Here is a 26680-nt window from a genome sequence, read left to right as displayed (position 1 = left end):
TGATGCCTTACATGTTACAACTAATACTTAAGAGGAAATGTACGTATGATTCTATGCTTGCATACCTTCTTGGAAGCCAGGTATTCCATGCCGCGTGCAACCTGATAGGCAAATGAAACAAGGTCTTTGTGCGTCAAAGTCTTTGGTTTCAAGTCAGCCCCAATGGCTTGCTCGTAACCAGAGCTCGGACGATGGGAGCGCAAAAAGTCGCGCAGGTTCCCATGGGCAGCGTACTCGACAATCACATGAAGGGGTCCTGTGAAGAATTGACACTTATTACAAACTTTTCTTTGTATTTGAATATTTGTTTTAATAGAGAACAAGACGGTAAGCGTTTCTTATCAGTCGTTGCTATTGTCAGCCGCACGAGTTGGATGCCCACTGTTTCGGTGGTGTCCTGACCCTAAGCTGAAGCACTTAACGTATGCTTTCGTGTTGTGCAGCATATAGTATTAGCTTCTTCTGAACTAACTCTGCACGCTAACGTATGCGCCAAATATGTATAGAGGTCAATATATTGACATTTATGAAACCAGGATAATAGATGACGAGGTAATAACCTTGGGACTCGAAAACCATCTGTGCTTGATTTCTGGACACTCAAAATAGGTTCAGCGCCCCTTACAAGCTACACTTTTGCGTACTAGTGGTACTGGTACTTCGCCACTTGCCGGGCTTCATCTAACGAAGCGATCGGCTCTTCGCAGACACTGAGAAATTCACTCAGTGGCTTTATTAATAAAAAGCGGAAATACTAGCTGCATAAAAATAAAGCAGTACTTGCTAGTTTCTATTGTGGCTGCTAAGTTGGTGTTCCTGGCAATGGCAAAAAGCATTGCAAAGCAGCGACAGAACTACACCTATTGTTTTGCAGTTCTGCTGTTTCTGTGCTTTAAATATAAATACTTGCCATCTTGTGTGCAGCAGCCAAGAAGGTTGATAATATTAATGTGTTTTCCAATCGTTTTCATCACTTCCATTTCAGATACCAGGTCAGCCATTTCGCTGTCTGTGTGCCCATCTGAAAAAGGTCAAGTTATGAGTAATGCATTTTATGGACAGATTTATAATAGCACAATATAGCGCTCGTGATTACATCCGAAGGCACAAATGGAGCGTGGCACGCCATGACTATGTGGCCCGCACGAAAACATTGCCTGAGAGGTGGGCGCATGCTGCTGCTTTGAAAAATCAAGGCTCAGATACACTATAATACTTTTTTTTTAAATATTTGTAGCATCCTCCTATATAAAACCCTATGCGAAGTGCCCTCCAAAATCAACAATATTAGCTTCAGAAGGTGGTAAAAGTCATTTTGCACAGCTGATTCCTGTTTGTACTTAGAGGAAACACCTCCCCCCCCCCCCCCCCCCCTCTCGCGTATGCGCACATTTCAACTTTAAAAGCATTTACTTCTGTTTTCGGAATCTTACTTTTTTTATTATTTGGACACTTATATGCAACTAATTCATTTTGGATTGTATACATTGAGTTGCTTAGACAGATGACTGAGGAAGTAATAATTATATATAACTTGTCGGGAGGGTGGTCCTCATCGCTGGATAACCGGGCACGGGAAAGACGGTTATCACAATGCTTCAAAAATTCACGGCCAACGTGGAGCACGAACCCACTTTGACCGTGAACGTGGAACAAACCGCGGGAGAGCAGTAGGGCTCGCTTGGAGCGCCAAAATAATGTAGAGTTCGGTGCGTACTGTTCACCCGCAAGAAAGACCAACGAGGCAAATACCAAGCCACACCTTTATCGTTCAGCTGCCGGCCATCGTGGCTCACGGGCACGTTGCGCGCCGGGCACCGAGCGCGCGTTCTTTTGCGTGGTGATGGGCCACAACGTCCACTAACTATCCATTCCAATAATAATAACTTTGTTTCCATCTAATAATGGGAGGCCCAAAGGAAAAAAAGCTGCAGTAGGCAGCTTTACTGGTCCTCGGGCCCCTTACACTGGTCAGCAGTAAGCATGCGGAAAAATACAGAAAAGGCAACTCTATATTTTCATGTCACAGCTGTGGTTGTACTGTTCAACTTTGCCACTGAAAACTAAATGCATCCAATATGCGAATATATTGATATCAAGTTACTCCTTGAAGATGATGGTAGTGTTTCTCGTTTTTGCGTACAAGTGCTACAGGAAAGCAGCAGTGCAGGGACCTGTGCTCGCACTTGCTTGCTCTTTTGCGCTAATTTCAAACTTCCTGAAAACAAGGCAGCGCGGGTGTTCCGTAAGAATCCTGTGGCAAGAGAAGTGTGCTTATTTCGTGAATTAAACCTTTGAAAAGGTATGTCCGAGGCAGTGCTGCTCTGCTCTTTATTCGCTCTCTCTCGCGTGAGTTGAAACGTGGTGGCGCTAGTGTGCAAATATCCCCCAACCACTTCCGGTTCTGAACTAGACAATGGGTTTCGCAGTACTTGGAGAAACCAAATATACACACTATCTTCTGGAGATAGCCACTTATAGCACTGCCCGACTTAATTAACCCTTATGATAAAGTAATGAGTAAACAGTTAAGAAATATACGTGAACCGGAAGTGTGCCGGGGCTATCCAATAGATGGCGCCACTGAGTTTGTTGAAAACACAAAAAAAGGGAGCGATTACTTCCCTAATCGTGTAGCCGCGTTCCCCCAACCCCTCCGCACCTCACGGTACAGAGCTGTGAAGCGAGGAAGCAGGCTGAATGGCAGCCAAGACGACATACAACATATACTACACCTGTCAGGTATTTCCAGCAGACAGTGAAGTCTGGTACCATCATGCTGAAGAAAGGGAGCAAATACCTTTTAGCATTTTGACCGCAACAACTGTTGGTCCTTCTTTGTCACCGAGTCCGTATGCCTCAGCTTTGATCACTTGACCAAACGCTCCTTCTCCCAAAGGCTTTCCCAAAATGACCCTGGACATTGAGACAGAACATTTTGTTCAGACATGAGCAAATAAAACACTCGATCCTTTGTCAGTCTTTATTATCTTTTGTTTCATACCTTTCTCGGGGAAACTCCCATTCAGGGTCCAGTGGAAGTTCGTATTCACAGACCGTGTTCAACTCTGGGGACATCAAACCTCTCTGGTGGTCAATTTTTACGAGAGGTGCGATGGAAGAGTCCTCATAGTTCCCAGAGTCCTGTTACAAACCAATATTGCACTTTAAGAGCATGCCCAGTATTGTTTTAACTTATTTTTACTGCCAGTAATACAAGCTATCAAAAAGCAGTATCTATTTTAAATGCCACGCAATTTAAATCGAAGACGAACGAATGATACCAATGGGACACGTACAGCACGACTTTGCCTGAAAGTATAAGGCATATAGTAAATTCTTTCCGCAATCAACTTGACCACGCTAACAGGCTATCACTATTGTAAGTGTTAGCTGGTCATACAAACATTTTGGGTGCGTAGCAGTTACACTTGAAAATATAGGATCAAGCAAAAAACGTTATATTTGAGGCAAATATTTTAAGACAGTTCTTACTCAGTCAATCAGAAAATACTCACAGAAACCTGCCTCTCAAGGATCACTTTCTTCCTGATGACCACATTTTGTTTCCGAGCGAGGTCAAGCTTTTTTTGCTGCATCGATAGGAACATGGAACGGCACACAAGTATGGCCGCAAGTACGCCAACAATGCTGAGTCCTAGCAGAATTGCAAGAACAAGAAGCCATGGGTGCTTGAGAATGTTCCAGGCCGTGTTGGTCTGCTCGGGTTGTGGCACTGGAAAAGAGGTGCATGTCATGCTGGGGAAACCTAACTTGTATTGATACATATGTGTGCAGTGCCTTTTTAGACAGAATACATGGCATCGACATTTGTGATTAAGACGATCATTACTTACATGGCTCAACAGTCAAATAGACACTCTTGTTGCTGATGCCTACGCTATTGCCAACCAGGCATGTGTACCAGCCTTCGTCCTCTGTTGTGACATTGTCAATCACTAGGATATGGGGATCAGTAACGTTTGGGTCCGTGCTCTGAGGAAAAATAAAAAGGGTGACATTAGTTTCATGTTTTCATATGCTTAATAGAAACTTTCCCCCCTCTGCGCATTAGTAGGTTGGTACCCAACTACTTACCGACTCCTGCACCCCAATTGACGCAAGAAAGATAGCGGAAGCTTATGAGAATGAGTGTTTTGAAATCTAAGGTTAATAATCTGGCACATCGGTAATTTAGCCACATGTTAGCGTAAAAAGCAAAACAAATTAGTCCCAATTTCGACCTGAATATATGCTTTTCGTGTAAGGCTCGTAAAAAATTAGGCGCTGGAAAAAATCTCCATATTCGTATATCGAACTATTTTTGTTCACTTTCAGCCCACTGAAAAGCACGGCCAAATAGCCCAAGCACGCACCTGATATCGACACCTTCGTCTACTTCCGTCCGTCTCATACGCTCACCGTCACCATGACAACGAAGCATCTTCTGAATTGGCACACACGCGAGCGCAGACGCTGAAGCCAACAACAGCGGACGCCATTTTCTGAATAACGTCTGCTGAAGTAAACGCGGCGGCGCTAGTCAATGCCGAACGCGCCGGTGCGGAGGCGACGCTGAGAGCGGAAAGCGGTCGCTTCGAGAACCCTTGGTGTTTTCGACAAAGGTTGGTACAAGCTCGAGACTGAGATTATGATTTATTTTCCCAGAGCGCAGCGTAGCGAAGCGAGGGTTCTGTTTGGAAGCCTAGCTTGGAACATACAGAAGAGACACCGTCAGCCTGTTACACCGTCGTCGATCCGCAGACGGAACTCAAAAAATGGCTTCGGCTATTGCTGGCTTCAGACCACGGAGTAAAATAGTGTACAATAACGCTTTTATCCTACTTTGGGCGGTCCACAAAAATAGGGTTCTTAAGGCTGGTTCACACTGCCCTGTTTCCTTACGTTAAGTTAAAGAAAGTCACCAAAACATTTGTGTCTCCAATGCCGCGTGTCATGCTTTCTCCTTGAACTGGTAGCATCGCTTAATATGAAGCACGGATGTCCCGGTGACTTGTACGTAAGATTTCGTAACGTAACTTAACGTAAAAAAATGGGCCAGTGTGATCCAGCCTTTAATGTATCACGCTAGGATTTACTACAGAGGTGCCCGAAGGTGGTGAAAGCGTTCACTAAAATTGTGGAAGGATCAGCTCACCTGAGTAAAGCACGAAAAATAAAAAAACTTGGTTTTCAATATACTTCGCATATGCACTTAAATCATATTTTGTGTCACTGGGGCGCTTACGTGGGCCAAAGGAAGCGAAGAATGGGTAAGCCAATTGTATTTTCAATGCGAAAGCAGTAACTGTCTCATGGAGCGAGCCGACGTCATCAGCTTTGAAACCGCGCCAAACGGCACATTAAATCCTTTCTCCAAGCCAAGCCAGCTTCCAGCTATGAAACCACGCGCAAAGCTAGCCAACGGCACCTTTTACACTTCGGTCCCTTTGGCTGGCGCGCGTCGACGGGGCTCCCATTCGCCGGACACGCAGCGCCATAGGGTGACCGGTCGTTGAAACTGACGCTGCGCGTCAGTTTCAACGACTGGCCACCTTATGGCGCTGCGTGTCCATCAGCGCGCTAACACGCGGAGGGGAAGTATGATGTACAAGTTTTCGCATTCGCAACTCATAAGAAGTGCTTAGGTGTCCTCGAGCCTTTTTTCCATTTCACCGATTCTTCAGTCGTAATAAACTGCCAAATAGCCCAGAGCGATTTTTGATTATTTTGACAAAAAAAAATGAGAGCCGTTTACAACTCCCTGTAACACCGAATAGGAGCGCAGCTCTTGAGGAGGAGGAGGGAAGAGTACTGAGGGTTACCTGTTCTCGGGGCGGGGGGGGGGGGGGGGGGGGGTCATGTGACCTTGGGGGATCACGTGACCCCCCAGAAAAAATTTTCCGCTAGATTAAGCGGGGAATTTTTTCCGCTAGAGTTAGCGGGGAAATTTTTCCGCTAGGTTTAACGGGAAAATTTTTCCGCTAGACAGCGGGGAATTTTTTCCGCTAAATCTAGCGGGGAAATTTTTCCGCTAGATTTAGGGCGGAATTCTTTCCGCTAGATTTAGCGGGGAAATTTTTCTGCTAGATTTAGCGGGGCATTTTTCCCGCTAGATTTAGCGGAAAAATTTTTCCGCTACATTTAGCGGAAAAAATTTTCCGCTAGATTTAGCGGAGAAATTTTTCCGCTAGATTTAGCGGGAAAATCTTTCCGCTAGATTTAGCGGGGAATTTTTTTCCGCTAATCTAGCGGGGAGAATTCCGCTAGATTTAGCGGGGAAATTTTTCCGCTAAATCTAGCGGGGAAATTTTTCCACTAGATTTAGCGGGGAAATTTTTCCGCTAGATTTAGCGGGGAAATTTTTTCGCTAGATTTAGCGGGGAATATTTTCCGCTAGATTTAGCGGGGAAAATTTTCCGCTAGATTTAGCGGGGAATTTTTTCCGCTAAATCTAGCGGGGAAAATTTTTCCGCTAGATTTAGCGGGGAAATTTACCCATAATGCACCGCGCGGTTACGCCGACGGCGACGGCGACGGCGACGCCGCTCAAGCCGGAAACGGGCCCCTAAGAGCTGCGCTCTAAAAAGGTTTAGCGATAATTTTTTCATAGGCAAAACCAGTTTCTATTTTCTTTCTTTTGACTCCAAAGGTTTCATGTATTCATGCTGGCAATTAATAATTGCACCACCTTCGGGCACCACTGTAGTAAATCACAGCACGTTTCGTTCCGAAACCGATTTTTGTGGTATCGCGGGAAAGTGGGATCGAAGTGTCAGTGTGCACGAGTATATAAGTGTCAACACTGCGCGCATCGCAGCTGCCAAACAGAGTCCTCTCCATGCGTTGGCTACAAGTGGTGCCAGCAGATGACTCTTCGGCTGATCTGCAGCTGATGGCAGCCTGTCGCGGGCACGGTTTCCCATGCTTCTCTATGGGAGACATGTTTGTTCTGAGAGTCGTTTTCCGGGTGCGCCACGTCATGTAGGACTTGGCACTTGCGCTACGCGTATTTCTTAGACACCGCTTCGTCATTGAATAGTTCCGTTCCTCAACGGCGGCAGTAACATTTTTACGAAGGCCTTGAACCAGAGGTTAAAGCGCGCGCGCCCAAACAAACCTTTTTTTCTCTCTCTTTTTTTTTACGGCATTTATAGGCTTGTCCAAACAGTAATCATGAGGCGACACGACTCCGACATAAGTCGTACGGCAGTTCGCTTCCGTCCGTTCTTTTTGCCGGGGGAAAGATCCCTCCGTCAAATTTCGTCCGTGTCCTCCACGGGAGCCAAGCATGCTCATCACGAGGCTCCGGCCAGCGACTCGCAAGCTCTGTTGGCTGCCGGTCAATCGCTCAAGGCCTCCGCTTCTCTTCGGGTCCCGAAAACGGAAAAGGGAAGGGCTGTATTCGAAATCTTACTCAAACAGATCCGAGCTACTCCCGCGGGTCGTGTCACGTAACAACACAGATAAAGCGACGCTAGACGCGGGTAGGTTTTCGAACGCAAAGGTACAAAATCCTTACCCTGGAGTAGGATCGGGTAAATTTTGGAACACGTCCAAGGACACGAGGGCCCGGCAGAAAAGATGGACAGCGTTGGTCGGTGGCGTGTGACGTCGAGTCTGACGAGCACAGAGGTCACCAATAAGCGGAGGAAGCGAGTAGGGATACTGTGATTTTGGCTCGGTGGTGTTCCAATAGACGTCAGACTGCCGGACGCTTCAACTTTTACGATTTTTGCCAGAGTCGTGTCGCCTCACGATTCCGGTTTGGACATGCCCATAGAAGTTGTCGGCTTAGGCTACTCGGGCGCGTGCCAAGAGACATTATCTGGTCGATCGCGTCGAAGCGTTCACCGTGTTGTCCTCACCTACATGGTACGGCCATGTGGATTAACACATTTGGCACGCCTTGCAAAACTCGAATTCTAAACGTAAATACCTACAATTGGGCACGCGAACGTAGTTCGCAAAAACTTTTGTCTTTTTTTTTTTAGATATCAAGTCAGAGGTGGCAATATATTAAAAAATAAAGCAAAAACGGCGTCCGTGCGTTTCCTATGCCCTATACCGGATTTGCTTCGCGTGCACACTGGTTTGCGAGCTTGCTCCCAAGTGGTCATTGTTCGTGTATTTTGTGAAAAGTATAAATTATTGTTATTATCTTGCTCATCGCCAGCCTCTGTTATTGGTTTTTAGCGTCTTTTCTTTTGCGTTCAGCAAGCCAACCGAGAACGAGCTAATAAACCAGTGTGCTGACGACAAACAGGCTGGTATAGGGCAAAGGAAATGCTTGGCCTCTGAGCTCGCTTGAATTTAATATTACACTACATCAAAATTGAGCCCTAAAAAAAAAAAAAAAAAAAAAAAGACAAAACTTTTGTTGGAACTACGTTCGCGTGCCCAATTTCAGGTATGTACGTTTGGAATTCAAATTTTTGGAAAGCGTGCCAAATTGTGTTAGTCCTTACGGCCGCACCCTGTATATTATATATATCTTGCATCATGCTTCGCACGCTGCGTTCGCGTGTGCGTATCTCCAGCAGACGCCTCGTTTCCATGGTGACGGTGAACATAAGCCGCGTTCGATCTACTTACACCTCCCGCACCAGTGCAGAAAACTGTAGGGCAGTCTACTTCCGATATGTGTATTTAGATACGACCGGAAGTACACTGCCCTACCCTTTTCTGGACCGGAGCAGGAGGTGTAAGTAAATCGAACACGGCTATACTAGATGTACTTTATCCTGTGGAAAGAGATGGCTGTGTGGCCAAATCAGGAGTCTCCTTGAGCTCTTTCGCCGTGCTCTTCAATAGATAGAATGTGGACATAAAGAGTTCAAAATAAGGACTTCATGCAAATGACTGATTTCCTCCAGCGCCTAATATTGTAACGATTCTTACACGAAAAACATACTTTCCTGACAATCTAGCGGCCGTTCTTTTTTTTTTTTTCTGGGAACATGAGGCTAAAGTATCAAACTGCCATTATTTAGGAATGCTGCTTACCTGCACCACCTTAACACGCGGGCTTCTCTCTTCATCATTATGAAAAAACGAACCGTTGATTGCATAATGTTTCAGCCAGCGTATGTGTGGTTGAAGATCACTGATGAAGCGGCATTCAAAGCGTGCCTGTTCTCCAATGTAGACTGTCTGATTCTGGAGATACTTGTCGTAAAAAATCGGTCGATGGGGGATTCGTTCTGCAAGCCATAAGTTTGGATAGGTTACAGCTTCTATCTTCACAAATATGGTAGAAAAAATCGAACTAAGACATTTGAGCCCCAGGTCACCTTTGACTTCTACCAGGTAGGTGTAACTGATGTTTCCCTGGGAGTTGAATACAATGCAGGTATAATTCCCGGCGTCCGACACCATGACGTCATCCATATACAGTTTGTACTTTTTGTAGACAATCTGCACAAATGTTTGAATGCGGTGTAAACATTGCCATCTTTCTTTAATTTGTGGTTTTATTTAAGTATATCAAACCACATACCTGTTTTCTGAGGAGACGTGTTGGAGGCTGGTTGTTCTTAAGCCAAGTGATGTTGGCTGGAGGATTTGCTTTGACAATGCACGGCAACACCAAATTGCTTCCAGCAGGGTTGACAACCAGTTTTGGATTCACCTTCACAAACGACGGGGGCTCTAAAAGAAAGCAGATAAAATCAAATTAGGCCCAATTTTTTCCAGAAATTGTTGTCCCTCCGGCTTACGAGAAAAAAAAAAAAACTGGAATGGAAATGTCCGTCTGAACTTGAAACCCCTCATCTAAGAAAGCAGTGATGTGATTGCTGTGCTATTTCTTCCAACCTTCCATTTTGGCGCACTAAACTTCGTGCTTGAATTTGCCCAAAAAAAAAAAAATCTGTCAATTTTTTTTAAACTCCACAAAATTACTCACCTTGATACAATCTGATACATCTCACCAAAATGAGGGATATGCGCGAGCGCGACACCAAATGTTAATTTGACACCTTGAGTAAAATGACAGAACTTAAAAACATTGAATCCCTACCTACGGTGCTCGCTTGCAAAGCTTGTCATCTGTCTTCGAATGAAAGCTTCAACATTGCCGAGTGAGTTTAGAAACTTTGACGCAGATGAGAGTGAATAGCGACCGAGACGGATATTCCCTGAGCCTCAGGCATTAACCAAGCGGCGCCACCACTAATAAGATATGTAGCGACATCTTCTCTTTCCTCCTCTAGCGCGTACACTTTTTCTCTTTTTTTCTTGCTCTTTTGCACTCGGGCGTCGACGGTGGCGCCGCCTGGATCGCTCGTGGAACGCCATCTGAGCATGCGCTGTAGCTCTGTTGTGCGGTATATCAGACACTGCGCATGCGTCCACAGCTTAGTGCTTAGTGAATGACTCAGCATCCCCCCGTTGTGATAAGTACTGGAAAGGTCTGTCCTTGGTTTCCATTTGAGTCAGAGCGCAGTCAAAAGTTGAAAGGCATGCAAGCATATTCACACAGAGTAAAAGCGCGCTGTCACGGTGTGCTAGTCGCGAAGGATGGGCTCAAAGAAAAACGACGAAATCACGAAAGCCGTGACGTTGCGCATTTGGCGTTGATTGGCGACATGGGCTGTACAACACTAGAGCGTACAACACAAGAGCGCCGTCAGTAGAGCGCCGCGACGTTAGAGTGCGCGACGTTAGTGCGGGTAACTCGAGAGCGCTGCGACGTTAGCGCGCGGCACTCGAGAGCGCGGATGTGACAAACCAAGAAGTGTTACAAAAAGCTTACAGCAGAAAAGAAAGAAAATGAATATCTGTAACGCTTATTTCCGCAGAAAAAAAAAAAGAAAAAAGAAAACAGTGCAGCTGACCTGGCTTCATTAGTTCTTTGATTTTAATTGATAAAGTTCACCACCGACCTCACTAATTTTTATTTTAAATTATTTTAGAACGTTTAAAAGGAAAAAAGCAACATGTAACATGCTTCCCCGGATTCTGGGGTTTTCAAGATCAAGTTCGGGAAAGAAGCTCTCGTGCCAAGTGTTATACGCCAATCATTCATAATCTCCACAAATGTCATTTGTACTAAACAAATGTGTGTGCGCTGAAAGCGCGCTGAATGTATTCGAGTAAAGCATTTGGGCTTTGATTCTTTCGAGGGTGCGTGTAGTGCCTTGAGTCCTCAGTGCTCTTCTGGAGAGCCTAGATTGTAGAGAGGGTCTATCTAAAACCATGGGGAGCGTTGGCAATTGAATGCTGGGCGCCTCCTGCGGAGATTGGTCGCAAGCGCGCATGCGCTCATTTTTTGCGTGTCTAGAAGGGAAGCAGACGGAAAGCCGGAGACGGTAGCAGACGATCAACGCTTTTGGAGCTTCCTCGCAGCTCGTACTGCAAACGCGGCTCATAAATCCCGTGACCTCAATCGAGAAGTTGGAAACTCTCTGTTTCCAGGTTTTATGCTCTTGGATTGCGAGGAGCCCCTAGCGGTAACCGAAGTAATCACGAGGGAAGGTTTATCGCACCCTACAATCTATGTATTGGCTGCTATATTAAGTCGCGACGTCGTGCGCCCACTGCGCCGTTGATGCGTTATGAAACCGCCACGTGAAATCGTGAGCACGTGGGGAGCTGCACTTCGTCATTCGGGAGCCCGCAGCGCGGGCCGTAGTTCGCTTGTTCTCGCAGGGTCCCTTAGGTCGTACTTGGTCATGCTGTTCGCGCTCTCTTTCTCTTCCTTTCGTGGCGCCGAGCAAAGGCGTCGAACTTCGAATTGCACGGTTATGGTCCCGATTCCCCCTGAGCCAATTGGTGAATTGCAAACAGTCGCCTGCGGTATACCTCGCGACTGTCCGCAGCGAGTGGTACTTAGTCTAGCATACTCAGTACTGAAGTAACCATCGGTGGCGAGTTTTACTCAGTTCAGCATACTAGTCTGTAGACGACCTTCGGCGGCGAATCATACTCAGTCTAGCATACTTAGTCCGCAAATGACCGCGTCGTCGGCGAGCCGTACTGAATCCTGCATACTTGTACCGCAGGCGACCGGCGGGGACGGACTCCAGCTTAGTCCACATTCCAGCATAGCTAGTCCGCAGGCGATCGTCGGTGGCGAGTTATACATAGTCCAGCATTCTCACTCTGCGGGCGACTGTCGGCGCACAGCTGGCTACCGAATCACAAAGCGTAGCTCCTCACCTGTACTCACAACATCACGGGGTGGATCAAACGTACCAAGGGATAGTGCAGCGGGCGTATGACGTCCCAACTTCAGCCAGCAGTCAATAAATAGCGTAAAGGAAGCGATAAACCTCCCCCCCTCACGATTACTTTAGTGACCAAAAAGGGTCCCTTGCAATCTATTAGCACTAGGAATTCAAGACCCTATCACTCACTCACAAAATAAGCAGGGAACCCATATAAAAATACTTCTTGTAACGCCTTGCTCCTGACACGCTCCACTTGTCTTGATCATTCGGATGAACCCGGGGAACACAAGAGCGTGCCTTGTGGGCAGCGCATTCAAAACCCACCAAAGCCCCCCACATCCAAGCGTATGGGATAAATTGATCATAACGCACGCATAATTCGCGCACGACACATTGTGTGTCCCCAGGGTTTATCAGAATGATCGAGATAAGTTTTACTCTTGTTGTAACCCGCACCTATTAATTATGCAAGAATGCATGTTGGGCGGCAATCACCTGATAAGCTGTGTGCGTCATTGTTGGTGATTTGTTTTTCATATCTGAGATTTGAGAAAGAATATTTGGGTAGCGAGAAAGGTTTCCTGAATCCCCTGGATTGGATGTTGCTGGGCTGCACTTTAGGTTTAATTTTTAAGGCGAATTTCCTGTTTATTTCCAACTATTACGTAAGCCTGTGACTGTTCAAGAGCAGTCAATAAATAAGAGGTATAATTAAAATAAAGTGAGCATTGGCAATCGAACAAATGGAAGCCTTTGAATAAACGTAAAGAGTTCAGCTGGGGTTTTTATTTAGGAATGCATGCATGTTCGTCACCCGCACGCTTAATTTATGTTTTTATAAAACTGTATCCATGCAAAATGCCACTAATGTGCATAATATAATGGCTAACGTTTTGTTTTCTAATTGTATTAAGAGTTGCTCAATTTAATCGTTCTTTAGTAATTTTAACATAAAATTGAATTTGAAACTCAGCGTTATTTCAGTGAAACAGTATTTGGTTCCCTAACTAATATTGCCGCTCACACCTTTTCATGTTATGTCCCTCGTCAATCTTCATGTGTTTTGAAAAATGATGCTACCATGCGGCTTTTTCAAAACGGACGGTCCTGGTCACAGTATTCTTGTCGGTTAGGTCAAAGGGTCTAACGCAAAACATGCAGTGGAATGAATGAAAGTTAAAATTTTGCTGGTTCTTAAAGGGTTCACTTTGCAGTTCCAAAGGGTGCTTCAAAATTACTCGGATTAATCACATAAGTAAAAATGCTTCAAAGGAAAGAGGAAAGTTTGTGCAAGGTTTCCGGAGAATGCGGCGCGCACTAGAATATAGAATGTACCACTTTGTAAACGGGTACACACAAACATGAAAGAACCAAAAAGATCAATTTGTGCATGCCTCCATTCTTTTTTTTTTTCTTTGCGCTTGTGTGTTAGTTTTGGGTTTATAGATGGCGAACCACTTTATGCTTGATTTCGCGTCTTTCATGTTGGAGAACCGTAGCAGCGAGGGAGCGCTCACCTAATTTCGATGGCACTTGGTAGCTCTCCTCATCGGAGGGCTCAGTACTTTCCGTCATATTGTCGACGTGGAGGAAATTCTTGAGATCACTCTCTTGGTCTCTTGGTGGGACGTCTTTAAAAGAAAATAATAAGAGAAATATCGCTTTAGTAATACGCCGAACGCCATATAAAAAGTAAAACATACCAATTCGCACCGTGAAGTTTTTCCAGATCGCTCCATAATCGTTGTACGCTTTACAGAAGTAGAGGCCTCCGTCCTGGGGTTGCACGTTGTGTATGACCATTGTTGTCTTCGCGAGTTTGATGTTTTCCCTTGGGCTTGACAGGAGGTCCTCTCCGTGGTACCACACAAGGAAAGGCTTGGGCTCTCCGTGCGCCGGGCACCTCAGCCTCACAGTGTCGCCTGCAGCGACCTCGTAGATGGTCAGCTTGTCTCCATCCTTCTTGAACACCGGTGGCTCTGTGGGCAAAGGAATTCGATACGATGTTTCTTTTTTATATGATATTTCCATAGAGGGGGAGGGGGGGGGGGGCTGTATGGCTATATAATTCCTTTCAGAAGGAATTTCTCTTTCCTCACGGAGGAACTGCTTTTCTCCGGAACAGTTCCTCACAAAGGAACTGCCCGCTGACGCGGACGAGGCCCGTGGAAAACGTCCCATGTGTTTGGGCCTTAAAGGAACAGTGACAGGGTATTTGTGCTCGTTAAGGTTTTTATTTGAAGATGACATATGAGAGCCCAACTACCCAGACAACAATTTACGGCTCGAAATTCGTTTTCTTTCCGACCCGAAAACTGCCAATGGAGAACTGGCCGTTTTGAGTCGCGCTCACTCTCTTTTCCGGGGTCACGAACCGTTTTCTATGGTTTAGTCACAACTACCAAAGATATTCAGATTCGTGGGTCATCGAAGCCATACACTCAATTCTAAAATAGACAAAATAAGAGACCTATTTTTTGCGGCTTCTAAAACGTTGCAAATACGTTGACTGAAAAAAAAAAAAAAAAGCGACACAACCGCGTGATTTCCGGCACCTTTATCCTCCTCTATATTTCTTCTTCCTCCCCAGTTCAGTTTCGGTATCGGTTTTGAGCAGTTGCGTTTTTTTTTTTGTTTTTTTTTTTTTTTTTTTTTTTACCTTATTAAACATGTTCGTGACGCTGTAACAAAATATTGACTCGGTAGTCTTCTGACACCATAATGAATCGCCTGGCAAAAAAAAAAAAAAAAAAAAAACACTTTTGGGGGGATGGCAGTGTCCCTTTGAGGTAAGAATATTTAAGCGACTTTAGATTTAGACGTTTGGGAAACAAAAAACAACTTTTAAATTGCAATGTTGACATTTTCCGTACGTGAGGGTTCGCCCTCAAGTGCCCTCCTATATACGCGTCAAGAAACACGAAGAGCAATGGCTTCAGTTTCGAAGCGACGCCAATGCTGCCAGCAAGCGATGTGTGAAACTTTCTATTACCACCAATTTTCCGTCTAGCGCCTTGCAAAAGGGAACACAAAAAGCGTTACCTCATATCGGATCATCATCCCCGATATGAAACGTCGCGTGCTGCGCAATGCGGCATTGCTGCCTCTTCGGTTCAAGCCATCTTGGCTCCCGCACGTCGTAATCCCCGGCTGAAAAGGGCCCGTCAAATATTCGGCGAACCCGGCGCTACTCCTGGTAGTCCTCGGGGATTTATGTCGTGCCAAACGCGCCGGTCCCCGGCCTCGAGAGAGAAGCCGTTTCGACGGCTTTTCTCGGGCCGCTTCGAGGTTAATTTTGGCCACTGGGCGGGCAAGCCAAAGCGGATTACTTTTACGCGGGTGCCCGCTCCTGGCTGTCGTGTCGCCTGTCCGCCTGTCTGGGACTACCGCGCCTCGCCCGTCCCGAGTTACCCGCGCGCGTCCATCGCCTTAGAAAACACGTGTACGGTGAGACAAGCGTCGGCGGGTAAGAGATGCGAGGCGAGATCGCGTTTTCAGTATGGCCCGACGCTGATTACTTTCTGCTTAGTCAGTCTGAAGGAAGCCCGTAAATACATTCACAAAAAAAAAATATATTGCGAAGCGCGAGCTGTTCGACAAAATTTAACGCTGCTTGCGTTTTTTGCAGAGGGGGTGTGAACGCCACAGTTAACACCTGCCACGGCCGACTGGGTCTGGGTGTCGTTACCAGTCCAAACACGTGGAAGACAGGGACGGAGATAGACGTGAGCATGTAAGGTCACACTCACGCTTAAAAGGACACTCAACCTAAAAAACGAAATTTAAGCGACTCAAAGATTGTCATAAAAAAAAATTATACGTGTAAAAAGAAAAAAAAGAAAACAACTTAATATTTACGCCGCGCGACATATATTGTGTGTTAGTCAACTATAGCGTCTATACGGCATCACATTGCAGGGAGTAAAGAGTGATGCCCACTCATTGGTGAGGAATTGAGAGAAAGGAGTGAGCAAGTTAACTGCGCTGTCAGCGCCGCAGCGCCTATACTATATATATATATATATATATATATATATATATATATATATATATATATATATATATATATATATATATATATATATATATATATATATATATATATATATATATATATATATATAGTGTAGGCGTAGAAGAGCTCTTAGGGGTTCTTTTAACCTTCTTTTTTGATGCCAAAGAGTTCTTCATCGCCCAGTTGTCTTTTTAGTGCGCCAGGGAGCAATAGTGCTAGAGGCGAAACCTTTCTTCACGAGCTGAAAGAGTTTTTGGGGCGTCGAAGAGCCTTTCAAGAACGCACTTCTTGTAGCGTGCAGGTTCGCTTACCTTGCGCCGCTGTCAGGTAAAACAACCCGAGGAATGCTAGTGTCCTGGAGTGCCGCATGTTCCACTTGAGCATGACCTCTTTTACCTGGTCATGCCCGCTGCGCCTAGAAAAGAAAAAAGAAAACATTAGACGAAATTACTGTATCAATATTCTTTAGGTCTCTACAATTAATGCACTGTTCCAAAAACAAAACTAGAGTGCTCCCACAGGGGTGCGCTTCCCTGCAGAGCCCGGTCTGTGGAAACCCTTGCGCTGCCGGGAAACCGAGCCCGAGTGCAGGCCGGTTCTCAAATGCAGCGGTGCGCTGATGTAGCGCTGCTCACGTGTCGTCCGCTACTTATTGTCTTCCATGAGAAATAGTTTTGACGGTGCGATACAAAGCTGGTGAACGCTCCCGTCAACACGAGCTTAGCGCGAGGTCAGCGCTATGCTTGTAGCGCTCCGCTGCCTGTGTGAACGGGCCTTACTAGGGCCTTACCTGTTCGCTGGTATGGTTCCCGATTTTGACGTGTATTGGGAAGGAGAACCAACCGTCGCGCCCCTAGTGACTAAATTGAGAACCACACCGATAGGGGAAAAAGAACTGCATGCATTTTCTGTTTGTGTTATGGCGCTGCGCTCGACCACGGTGGAAGAATATGTTTCTTCCACCGTGTGCTCGACCCAGCTAGCCGAACGTTTCGGCAGCGGTCAGCTGGGACTTGTGTTCAATCAGTGAAGCCGAACCTGGACGCAAAGAAAATTGGGCACGAGTAGTGTCCAATTTTTGCCCCGCGCTCAGTCGAGAAAGATAAAGAATACAGTGCAGGTTGCTTGTCTTGGTAAGCACATAACTCGAGTGGGCTGAAGCGCACACCCAGCTCGACGCGCGTGGAGCGAAAGCTCGCGCTGCAGAACCCAGGGATCCTGGGTTCGAGCCCCACCCCTGCCCGTTTCGATCTGGATGAGCATCGTACCGGCGTGCGGTCGTGTATCACTACTGCGTGAGCACGTTAAAGACCCCAGGTTAGCGGTCGTACTGCACTGGCAAAATTGCTCATCTACAGTGTAAACCAGTGTCGCCTCATCCTGGCAGACCAACCTTACACTGTATAAACACTAAACGTCCAATTTGACTTTTTGACTTTGGGAATATAATTGGGGTTGTTCGGATGTTTATGCAGCGTGTAGTTGGTCAGCAGTTTCGAAGTGGCGACGAGTCTCTGAGCTGAAGATGAGCAATTCAGTCAGTGCAGTACAATCGCTAGCCTGGGCTCTTTAACGTGCACCACGCAGTAGTCATACACGACCGCACGCCGGTACGATGCTCATCCAGATCGAAACGGGCAGGCGTGGGAATCGACCTATTGCGATTCCAAGTAAATAACCAAAATAAAGCGTTGACGACCGCTCGTGCAAGATGCCATTTGTTTTAGATATTTGCTTTAGAAAAGTAACCATTGCTAATGCCAGAACGTGCGGCGTGTGGAAAATCAATCCCTGCATTCTCGTTGATTCTTGGGTAATATAGCAATAGTTCTATTGAACTCATGATCCCTGGGTTCTTCAGCGCGAGCTTTTGCTCCACGTGCTCCGAGCTGGTGTGCGCTAGCCCACTCGGCCACCGATTTTTTTTCTTTATTTCCTGTTGGATACACGACACAGATGCACTCAAACACTACACTTCTCTCTTACATAGACCAGTCGCCATTTGCAAGTATATCAGGCTCTAAATTGGTTTCAAATCAGCAAGTTTGTCTATACACATACGGCCATTTTGGCGGTTCGCTCTGCGACTTTATAACTTCTCATAAATAACACACGCTCTCAATAAAGTAGTCTCTGACCGGTCGAGCGTACAAATCGGCATGTCGAACAGTCATCCTGGACCTCCACATACTGTGGAAACTCGGCATCATAAACATGTCGTAGGGCACGCCCTCCTCGTTATCTGTCGTGAGGAAACGTATGCCGAGAGCTGTTATTGGCATTCGTTTTTTTAAAGTACGCTGTAGAATATCCCAATGAAATACTGCGTCCTAGCAATCTAGAAATATATGGGCTATAGCTTCTGGCTTTTTGCATAAGACGCAACCAATTGAACAGGGCACAAAACTGTCTCTTTCTTGCAGCCAGGGTTTCACAGGGAGTGTATCACTTTGGAGTTGAAAAAATAATGATTTGACAGGTTACACCGGCATCTGCTTGACTCTTTTTAAAACATCTCTTCCCGTGTCTACAGCAAACAGAAAGCGATACAAGGGTACCGGAAACACTAAATCTATTAAGTCTTTATACAAACACCTCCTTGGAGCCTCACTTAAATATGCCATGGAGAATCGCACTTTCAAAAACCGGAAGGCGTGCACCACTTCATACAGAAAACCACGAACTCTCGAAAACTTTACATCAGCAGAAGGGACAAAAAAATCAGGCAGTGCGTCTCGCAGTTAATTTGAAGTACAGTTCGCACCAAAGGTTCCTTCTGATCCCTCAGAAAAACAAATCTGGATACCACCTGACGGAGAAACAAGTGAGGTAAACCAAGTCCACCACTTTGGACGGCACGTGACAAATTTGTACGGCTCATGCGTTCCCATCCCGAGCCCCATACAAAGACCGCAAACACTCTATGCAACTTCTGGATGCTGGCCCTCGTCATCCACACCATCTGGGAGACGTACCAAATTTTCGCGACAATAAACATACTAAAAAACTGTTGAACGGCCAAACATTGACAGGTCACATCCCTCCCCCTTTAATCTTTTTGCTCGGGTCTGTTCGATTTCCTCCCAGTAATCCGCGGTGTCTCGGTAGTGCTCTAGTGCACCCCCCCCCCCCCCCCCCACACACACACACACACGCACACCCACACTCGGCCACCGATCCCCTTAACTCTGGGGATAACAAGCTGCACGTAGCGCACCCCGTAGTTCGATCTCCTCGCCAACAACATGGCAAGTATACCTCGAAGTTTGTAGATAAACGTATGCAGGTGGTGATCTCTGCTGTTTTAGTATAGCGTTGCTGGATCTTGCGTACGCAATACGCAATAGTATAGCGTACGCTAAAAATGACCTGCTCGGACCGAATTTAGTTGTGCGTTACGTTTTCGAGTGAACACCGCACATGAATCCCGCGTTCTTATAGCGCAACCATGCTCCTGGAAAGAAATATCGAAAAAGAAAAAGTGTCCAATCATTTTATTTCAGATTAAACCAAGCCACAGCTCCCTCGTCAAGCGCGCTTTTCTGCGGGGTACAGAGGCTACGAGTACGAGTGCGTAGCCAAATTCGATCACGGAGCCTCCGTCAGTCGTCCCGTGGGAACGGCACCTTTTATCAATGCTATCGCGGAATGAAATTCATGACCCTGATGTCCAGTGCATAGCGAGAACTTCGGCGATTTCTTTTAGAGTCCGTCCGTCGGCGATGAACTGTGGGAATAGGCTTAGCGTTGAGCAGATCGCAGCGTCGACGCACACTGCGAGCGGCGAACATTTCCACTGTGCACTCCTTCAGCTGCAGGGCGATCTGATTCGACCGCGGTAGGTCCCAGAAAGAATCGCCGAGCTGAACACCACGCAATTTCACGTAACACAGAACTTCGAAAACACCACGTCGCCCTTGCTGCGCCAGTCGAGGCAACCGCCATCTTGAAACTGGCGCTCTCGTTGGGTCCGAGATCTCTCGAGAGCGTCCCGCAAGGCCCGCTAGCCAGCAACGCAAAATCAACAGCGTTGCGTGCGTACGCAATACGTTAGCCCTTCTATTGCGTTCTGCGCATGCGCACTCACGACCCGCAATCTCCTTGCGTACGCAAAGCTATAGCGTACGGTCCACTAAAACTGTCTAATGATTTTACTTGGCAAGCTCGCAAACTGCGAAGTTAGCAACAAGCACGCGTGTGCATCCTGGACGCATATCTTGTGTTCTTTAGACGACAGGACGCACCGAAATGACATTGCAGAGTCGTGTAACCTGCTAATCGTGCATTCAGAACGCCACACCACACCTTTGCCAGACGGAGCCATATTTACACCAACCCGAGGGCTAGGAGGCAGAGGAATTGCCCCGCGTCACACCGAAATAAACAAACGCGACTGGTCGAAACATAAGAAAATAAAGAGCAGCGGCTGCAGCCTTGATGGGCCGCTGCGTGAGCGCTTAGGACGCGCCGCTGGCTTGGGGGGATTAGGGTGGACGGTGAACCAGCGCGCCTCCCGTACCGCCACTCAGCCGCTGACTGGCGAAAGCTTTCCCGGCCCGTCGTCCTGTCTGCCAGCGGGGAACGTCGTCAGCGCGACCGGAGCATCCATCGGCCGAGCGAGATGCTGCGGGGGCGCAGCACTTCTTATTTTGGAATGCGTCGAGTGGATAAGGAGCCAGGGCGACAGCTCGCGCCGGGTGACGGAGGTGAGGGGACGCACGACGACGCGGAGACTCCGACGAGACAGCGATGTCGCGGTCAAAGCAGGGTTGCCAAACCGAACGTGCGTAAGGCCCCGGGGATTGTTTTTCGGAGTGTCTGTATGTCTACGTGTCTTGGGGAGCTCTACTGTGGAGCTGTCTCAAGAGCTCTCCGCTTTGGAGCGCATGCTGTTTTTCTGTTATAGGAGGGAAGATTGAGGTTTCTCGTATTGGAACACGGGAACGCCACTTCTCTGCCCCCATTTATCGGAGGCACGGAACGAGGCGGGTCTCTCAATTGGGTCTGGGAATGAAGCTGAATTGGGCGTCGTTGCTGCTCGGGCATCGTGTTCTCTCGATCGGATCGTGGCATCGGGCTCTAGCAAAGGGAACAGTCAGTTTGTTACCCACGTAGAATGGAGTTATAGCGTAATGTTGTTAAAGAACATAGGTGCGTCCTACCTGTGGCACAAACTGCTGATTCTGACGCGCGTAGAAGTATTGATTATTCTGCAGTTGAAGTTATTGCGTATTGGGGTCTCTAAAGAAAACAAAAATTGCATATTTGATGATAATCTTCCGCGTCTGAACGCACTGTTTCTTAAAGACATTATTTAAAAAAATGTCCGACGTACGTGCGTATTATCTTAAGAGATGTGTACACTCTAAAAAAAGCCCGTGAGTCTGCTTTCCCGGACAACACTCGGAGAGCCAATCGCCGCAACTTACGGGGGCAGCTCAACAAATGACGTTGCCGAAACATATGTTTAGACCAAAAAAACGCAGTCTGAGTTGTGACATTAAGCAATGCAAGCGTGACGTTTCGCATTGCTTAATGTTACAACTCAGACTGCGTTTTTTGGTCTAAACATATGTTTCGGCAACATCATTTGCTGAGCTGCCTCCGTAACTTGCGGCGATTGGCTCTCCGAGTGGTGTGCGTGAAAGTAGACGTACAGACTTTTTTTTTAGAGTGTAGAGCCTCAGCCAGCACATATTAATGCATGATGTCGACTTGATAGGTAGTTTATGATTGTCCGCAAATGACGCTGTAAGAATCAATCGCAGTTCAACAAAGTTTTCGGACCCATGCTGGCTAAAGAATTAAGCGGCCGAGTGTAGTAAGTAACGTTTAACTTGTCTTCATCATTCTGATCAACCCTCGGGGCACAGAATGTGTCATGTGTGCATTATGCTTGCGTTATGATTTGCTAACCTTGGTTATGGGAAGCTTTGGGTTTTCGGATGGGCCGCACGCACGACACACTCTTGTGATCTACGGATTCATCAGAATGATTGGGACAAGTTTAAACGTATTCAAGAGTGGAGCGTGTCACGAGCGGGCTTTAATGATAAGTTTTCTTTCTGCCTCTTTGGTGAGTGCGTGAGGGCCTTGAATTCTTGGCGCTCTTGGATTGCAAGGAACCCTTTGTGGTAAATGAAGTAATCGCGAGATTAATAGGTTTATCGCACCCTTTACGCTATCTATTGACTGCTGTCAAGGTTATGACGTCATACGCCAGCTGCGCTATCCCTTGGTACCTTAAGATCCATTCCGTGATGTCATTAGTCCACAAGGGGACATACGCTTCGTAATGAGGGGGCAAGCTGCCCGCGCCAACGGTCGCCCACGGACCAAGTTTGCTAAAGTATCTATGGCTCACCACCGAGCATCGTCTGCAGACTAAGTATGCTCGAGTATGTATGAGATTCGTCCCCGGTGGTCGCTTGTGGGATAAGTATATATGTTGGGCTAAGTATGATTCGCTCCCGACGACTGCCTGCGGACCAAATATGCTGGTATCTATGACTCATCACCGACCATCGTCTGCGGACCAAGTATGCTGGAGGATTCGCCCTCGGTGGTCGCTTGTGGGATAAGTATGATTCGCTCCCGACGGTCGCCTCTGGACCAAGTATGCTGGAGTATGTATGACTCGCCACCGATCGTCTGGGGACTAAGTATGCTGGAGTATGTGTGATTCACCCCCGGTGGTCGCTTGTGAGATAATTATGTTGGGCTAAGTATGATTCGCTCCTGACGTTCGCCTGCGGACCACGTATGCTGGAGTATCTATGACTCACCACCGACCATCGTCTGCGGACAAAGTATGTTGGGGTATGTATGATTCGCCCCCGGTGGTCGTTTGTGGGATAAGAACAGAACACATATACAGCCAATCAGGCATGTAGCCAGGATTTTGTTTCGGGAGGGGGGGGGGGGGGGGGGCGCCATGACAAAATACTATATGAGCGGGAGGGTGGAGAGGAGGGTCCCAGCAAAATTCAAGATTTCGGGGGAGGCCCGGGCCCCATGGGCCTCCCCCCTGGCTACGTGCCTGCAGCCAATCATTGCGTTGCGCAGAAATAGCATAGGGAATAACCAGATCGAGAACACGATGCTCCATACAAATGCAATCTTCACAGATGGTATCTTCGCACGAACACGTTATCTCTGTCCAGTAAACAGCTGGAATCATGCTGTCCATCGCGGTGATTTACAATCTGCGTGCTCCGCCGAAAAGCGAACCCTCAGGTTTTCTTCATAAACAGTGCGGCTATTACTCGAGTAAATAAGGTAGTGATAATAGACGCATGGTTTCAATTACAAACTTGCTGAGCATCATCAAAAACTACTAAATCAGTAATTTTTAGAAAGACCTTGAGCGTGTTGGAAACGGTGCGCTAAAGTTACCCCTCGTGCAAAAGGCGCAAAGTGAGAAAACGCGGATGATAAGAAACGGAAGAAGGCTCGAGGTACACCTAAGCGCTCCTTATGAGTTGTGAATGCGAAAGCGCGCTTGTCGTTCTTCCTCGTCGGCCGTATTTGCGTCGGCCGATCGTACGCTCTCCCAGCTCTTCTTGCCGCTCTCACCTTGGACGTTTCGTGTTACCGGCGCGCTCGCGGCGCGGACACGCAGCGCCATGGGGTGGCGGTCGTTGAAACCTACGCGCAGCGGCCAATGGGACCCTCGTCGACGCGCCCCAGTCAATGGGACCGAAGCCGAAATACATCAGCTTTACTCCGCTCCCTCGGGATCGGGGAAACTTTAGGTGCCGTTGTTTAGGCTTTTCGCGTGGTTTCATAGGTGTGAGCTGGCTTCACTTGGAGAAAGGATTTAAGGTGCTGTTTGGCGCTGCTTCAAAGCTGATGACGTCGGCTTGCTCCATGGGACAGTTAATGCGTTCGCATTGAAACCGCGCGTGCGCCTTACTGCACCGGTAGCCTTGCTCCTGCTGCACAAGGGGTAACTTTAGCGCTCCACTGTGCTTCCCACGTGTTTCAGGTATTTCTCATATTGACTGGTTTAGTGGTTTTCGACGGGGCTCAGCAAGTTTCTAATTAAAACTATATGCTTATTTTAAATAATTAAAACGTAATTCAACACATTTTAGTTAATTAGCCGACTGATCGTTACGATTAGCCCTCTATGCTATGTCCCCCTGGACGTAAAACTAACCTGCACAAACCGCATTAGTGTAACTTTCATGGCATTTTTTTTAAACAGTGTGTGTGTGTGCGGAGGGGGGGGGGGGGGGGGGCGGAATTGCTGGGAGTAGGAAAAAAAAAAGAAGTAGGAAAAATTAGCCTGGAAATACGGTATTCTCTTGACTAGCTATATACTGTGGTGGGGTAAGGGATATGACATGTTGTAAGGAGACGTTGTAAAGAAACAACTTCATCTTATTTGTTACTTTATTTGACGTACATTAAATCCAGCTCGAGCTCCTCGCCTTCCGCCGGGCTCTGGCTGCGCGTGCGAGTGCGACGACGTGTTATCAAAGGCAGGAATTTGCTCGCACTGAAAGAGCGACATGGGTTCTGGGTTCTTAACCTGTCACCGATCATATAAACTTCGCGAAGAGGGTTAATTATAGCAGTAGACTGCGCTGAACAACTGAGCATAACAAGGAGCATATCACACGTACTTGTCTAAAAACGTGATGTTGGTTTCGTCATTTTCAAGTCATGCTTTCGCAAATTGCAATAATTTCCTTTCTGCATGTTGTGCGAAAAAGGAGACGAGTAGGCTTTGGTCATAAAAAGGTCGCTTTATGCTTGAGCAAGTACGGTATTCAGACTGAAGACATTCGGCTTGGCAATAGTCGTCGATTGAGCCTCGATGCAGCCGTAGCCGAAAATCTGAGCACTGCATCGAGACCCCCTCCCCCCGTCGAACATCTGTCAAGCCAATGATGAGGCCACGCGTGCCCCCAATTGAGTCCAGTTATGTGGGCCATCTCGCTGCCTGCCGCAGGCAATTGGATTAATTTCCGCGGCAACCATGGCAACGCCTACATATCCCTGAGGCCTGCTCTGAATCGTGGAAGTTTTTTGGCGCTTCTGGTACAGCGAATGGCAGAAGTACGGACGATAGTTCACTTACTACCATCAAAACGGCCATGCCAGTTGGGGCGTATACGAAGGTTGGACGAGCGCAAACAAAAGTAACGAGAACAGCAAAGGAAAGGAACACGGCAAATTTTATTGGTTGTACGTAACTCATCGTGTATTGTAAAACACATTAAAAGGAAACGAAAATAGTATGTGCTTCCCAAATATTGAAGTATGTGTACGTGGGATAGAATTTTCCCAGGGTAACCAATTTCCGCTCGGCGCGATGCGCGTCTTTCAGAATACATTTTCCCAGAACTACCAGACGAGTTTCTCAAGCGGCACTGCTTTTGTGAAATTGGAAGTTGAACGGCATTCTAATTCAGTACGTCAACAGTATCTACTCGGTTCCCGGTCAACAAAAGAGCGATTCAGTTAGGGACCGAATTCAATTGTCCTTACACTCGCGGGTTCAGTGAACATATTTTCTTGGAAGATGATTCCGTTCGTGTTCGGCTCTTGAAGCCCCTGCTAAGCCCCGCTACACCGAATAACATTCATTCCATCGGCTCTTTTAAAGTGGCAGACAAGGGGCATCCTTGTCTTCTAATACGTTCATTAAATGCTCCCATTTCTGATGTTGCGAGCTCATCCGTTGGTGGTTTTGCATGCTGCCATTCGGCGGCTTCTCCGGCCAGTCGTTTAGTTGTACATCTGACTCCAGCTTACTGCATCACTTCTTAGCTGCATACGCTCTAAAAAAAGTATGTGCGTCTACTTTCACGCACACCACCTTGGAAAGCCAATCACCGCAACTTACGGAGGCAGCTCAGCGAATGACGATGCCGAAACATATGTTTAGACCAAAATATGCAGACTGAGTTGTGACATTAAGCAATGCAAGCGTGACGTTTTATAATGCTTAATGTCACAACTCAGACTGCGTTTTTTGGTCTAAACATATGTTTCGGCATCGTCACTCGCTGAGCTGCCTCCGTAAGTTGTGGTGATTGGCTCTCCAAGTGTTGTGCGGGAAAGCAGACGCACGGGCTTTTTTTAGAGTGTACAATTAATGATGCTACGTAAGATTGCCACCCTTAATAGTATGTTTAAATGTATTTGTTATAATATGTCGAATCATGTCCAATTGGCTAAGATTCGCCAAGTTTCGCAAGCTTGGCTGTGTGAACTTTTTAAAGATATTCCAATAATCTCGATATTCCCAGAACAGTATAAGAAATAGGGGGTGTACAGGGGTACACCCCTTGTCCCATATGTAACTCCCCGAAACTACATTTCGACGTTCTGTCCACCAATGTCGAGCTGGCGATACCAACTTTTACGGGCGGCTTGATAGTCGAGCGATACAACTTATTAAAATGGCTAATCTACGCATTAAAGGCTACAGTAAGACAGTCAAGGTTTCTTTGGCCCCGCTGCAAAACCTCATCGTTTC

At 46.9% G+C, this 26680-nt stretch overlaps 1 protein-coding gene across 1 annotated transcript in view; it reads right to left on the bottom strand.

Annotated features, from left to right (window-relative positions):
• LOC8051224 (fibroblast growth factor receptor 4) overlaps positions 1 to 26680 on the bottom strand; it is a 68398-nt gene that overhangs the window by 3883 nt on the left and 37835 nt on the right. Inside the window, exons 2-13 of the mRNA XM_029976076.4 lie at positions 16500 to 16603; positions 13877 to 14152; positions 13691 to 13804; positions 9500 to 9651; positions 9294 to 9417; positions 9007 to 9203; positions 3858 to 3996; positions 3519 to 3736; positions 3005 to 3144; positions 2801 to 2916; positions 911 to 1021; positions 66 to 256 (exon numbers count right to left, since the gene is read on the bottom strand). Of these exons, the coding sequence (XP_029831936.2) occupies positions 66 to 256; positions 911 to 1021; positions 2801 to 2916; positions 3005 to 3144; positions 3519 to 3736; positions 3858 to 3996; positions 9007 to 9203; positions 9294 to 9417; positions 9500 to 9651; positions 13691 to 13804; positions 13877 to 14152; positions 16500 to 16572 (1851 nt within the window). The 5' untranslated portion in view covers positions 16573 to 16603. The remainder of the gene's footprint in view (positions 1 to 65; positions 257 to 910; positions 1022 to 2800; positions 2917 to 3004; positions 3145 to 3518; positions 3737 to 3857; positions 3997 to 9006; positions 9204 to 9293; positions 9418 to 9499; positions 9652 to 13690; positions 13805 to 13876; positions 14153 to 16499; positions 16604 to 26680) is intronic.

This window comes from Ixodes scapularis, unplaced genomic scaffold (assembly GCF_016920785.2).
Source record: "Ixodes scapularis isolate PalLabHiFi unplaced genomic scaffold, ASM1692078v2 PGA_scaffold9__187_contigs__length_104089568, whole genome shotgun sequence".
In the NCBI taxonomy this organism is placed as follows: domain Eukaryota; kingdom Metazoa; phylum Arthropoda; class Arachnida; order Ixodida; family Ixodidae; genus Ixodes; species Ixodes scapularis.
Note: the sequence above shows the minus strand (reverse complement) of the source record. Positions and strands in the feature narration are given on the sequence as shown.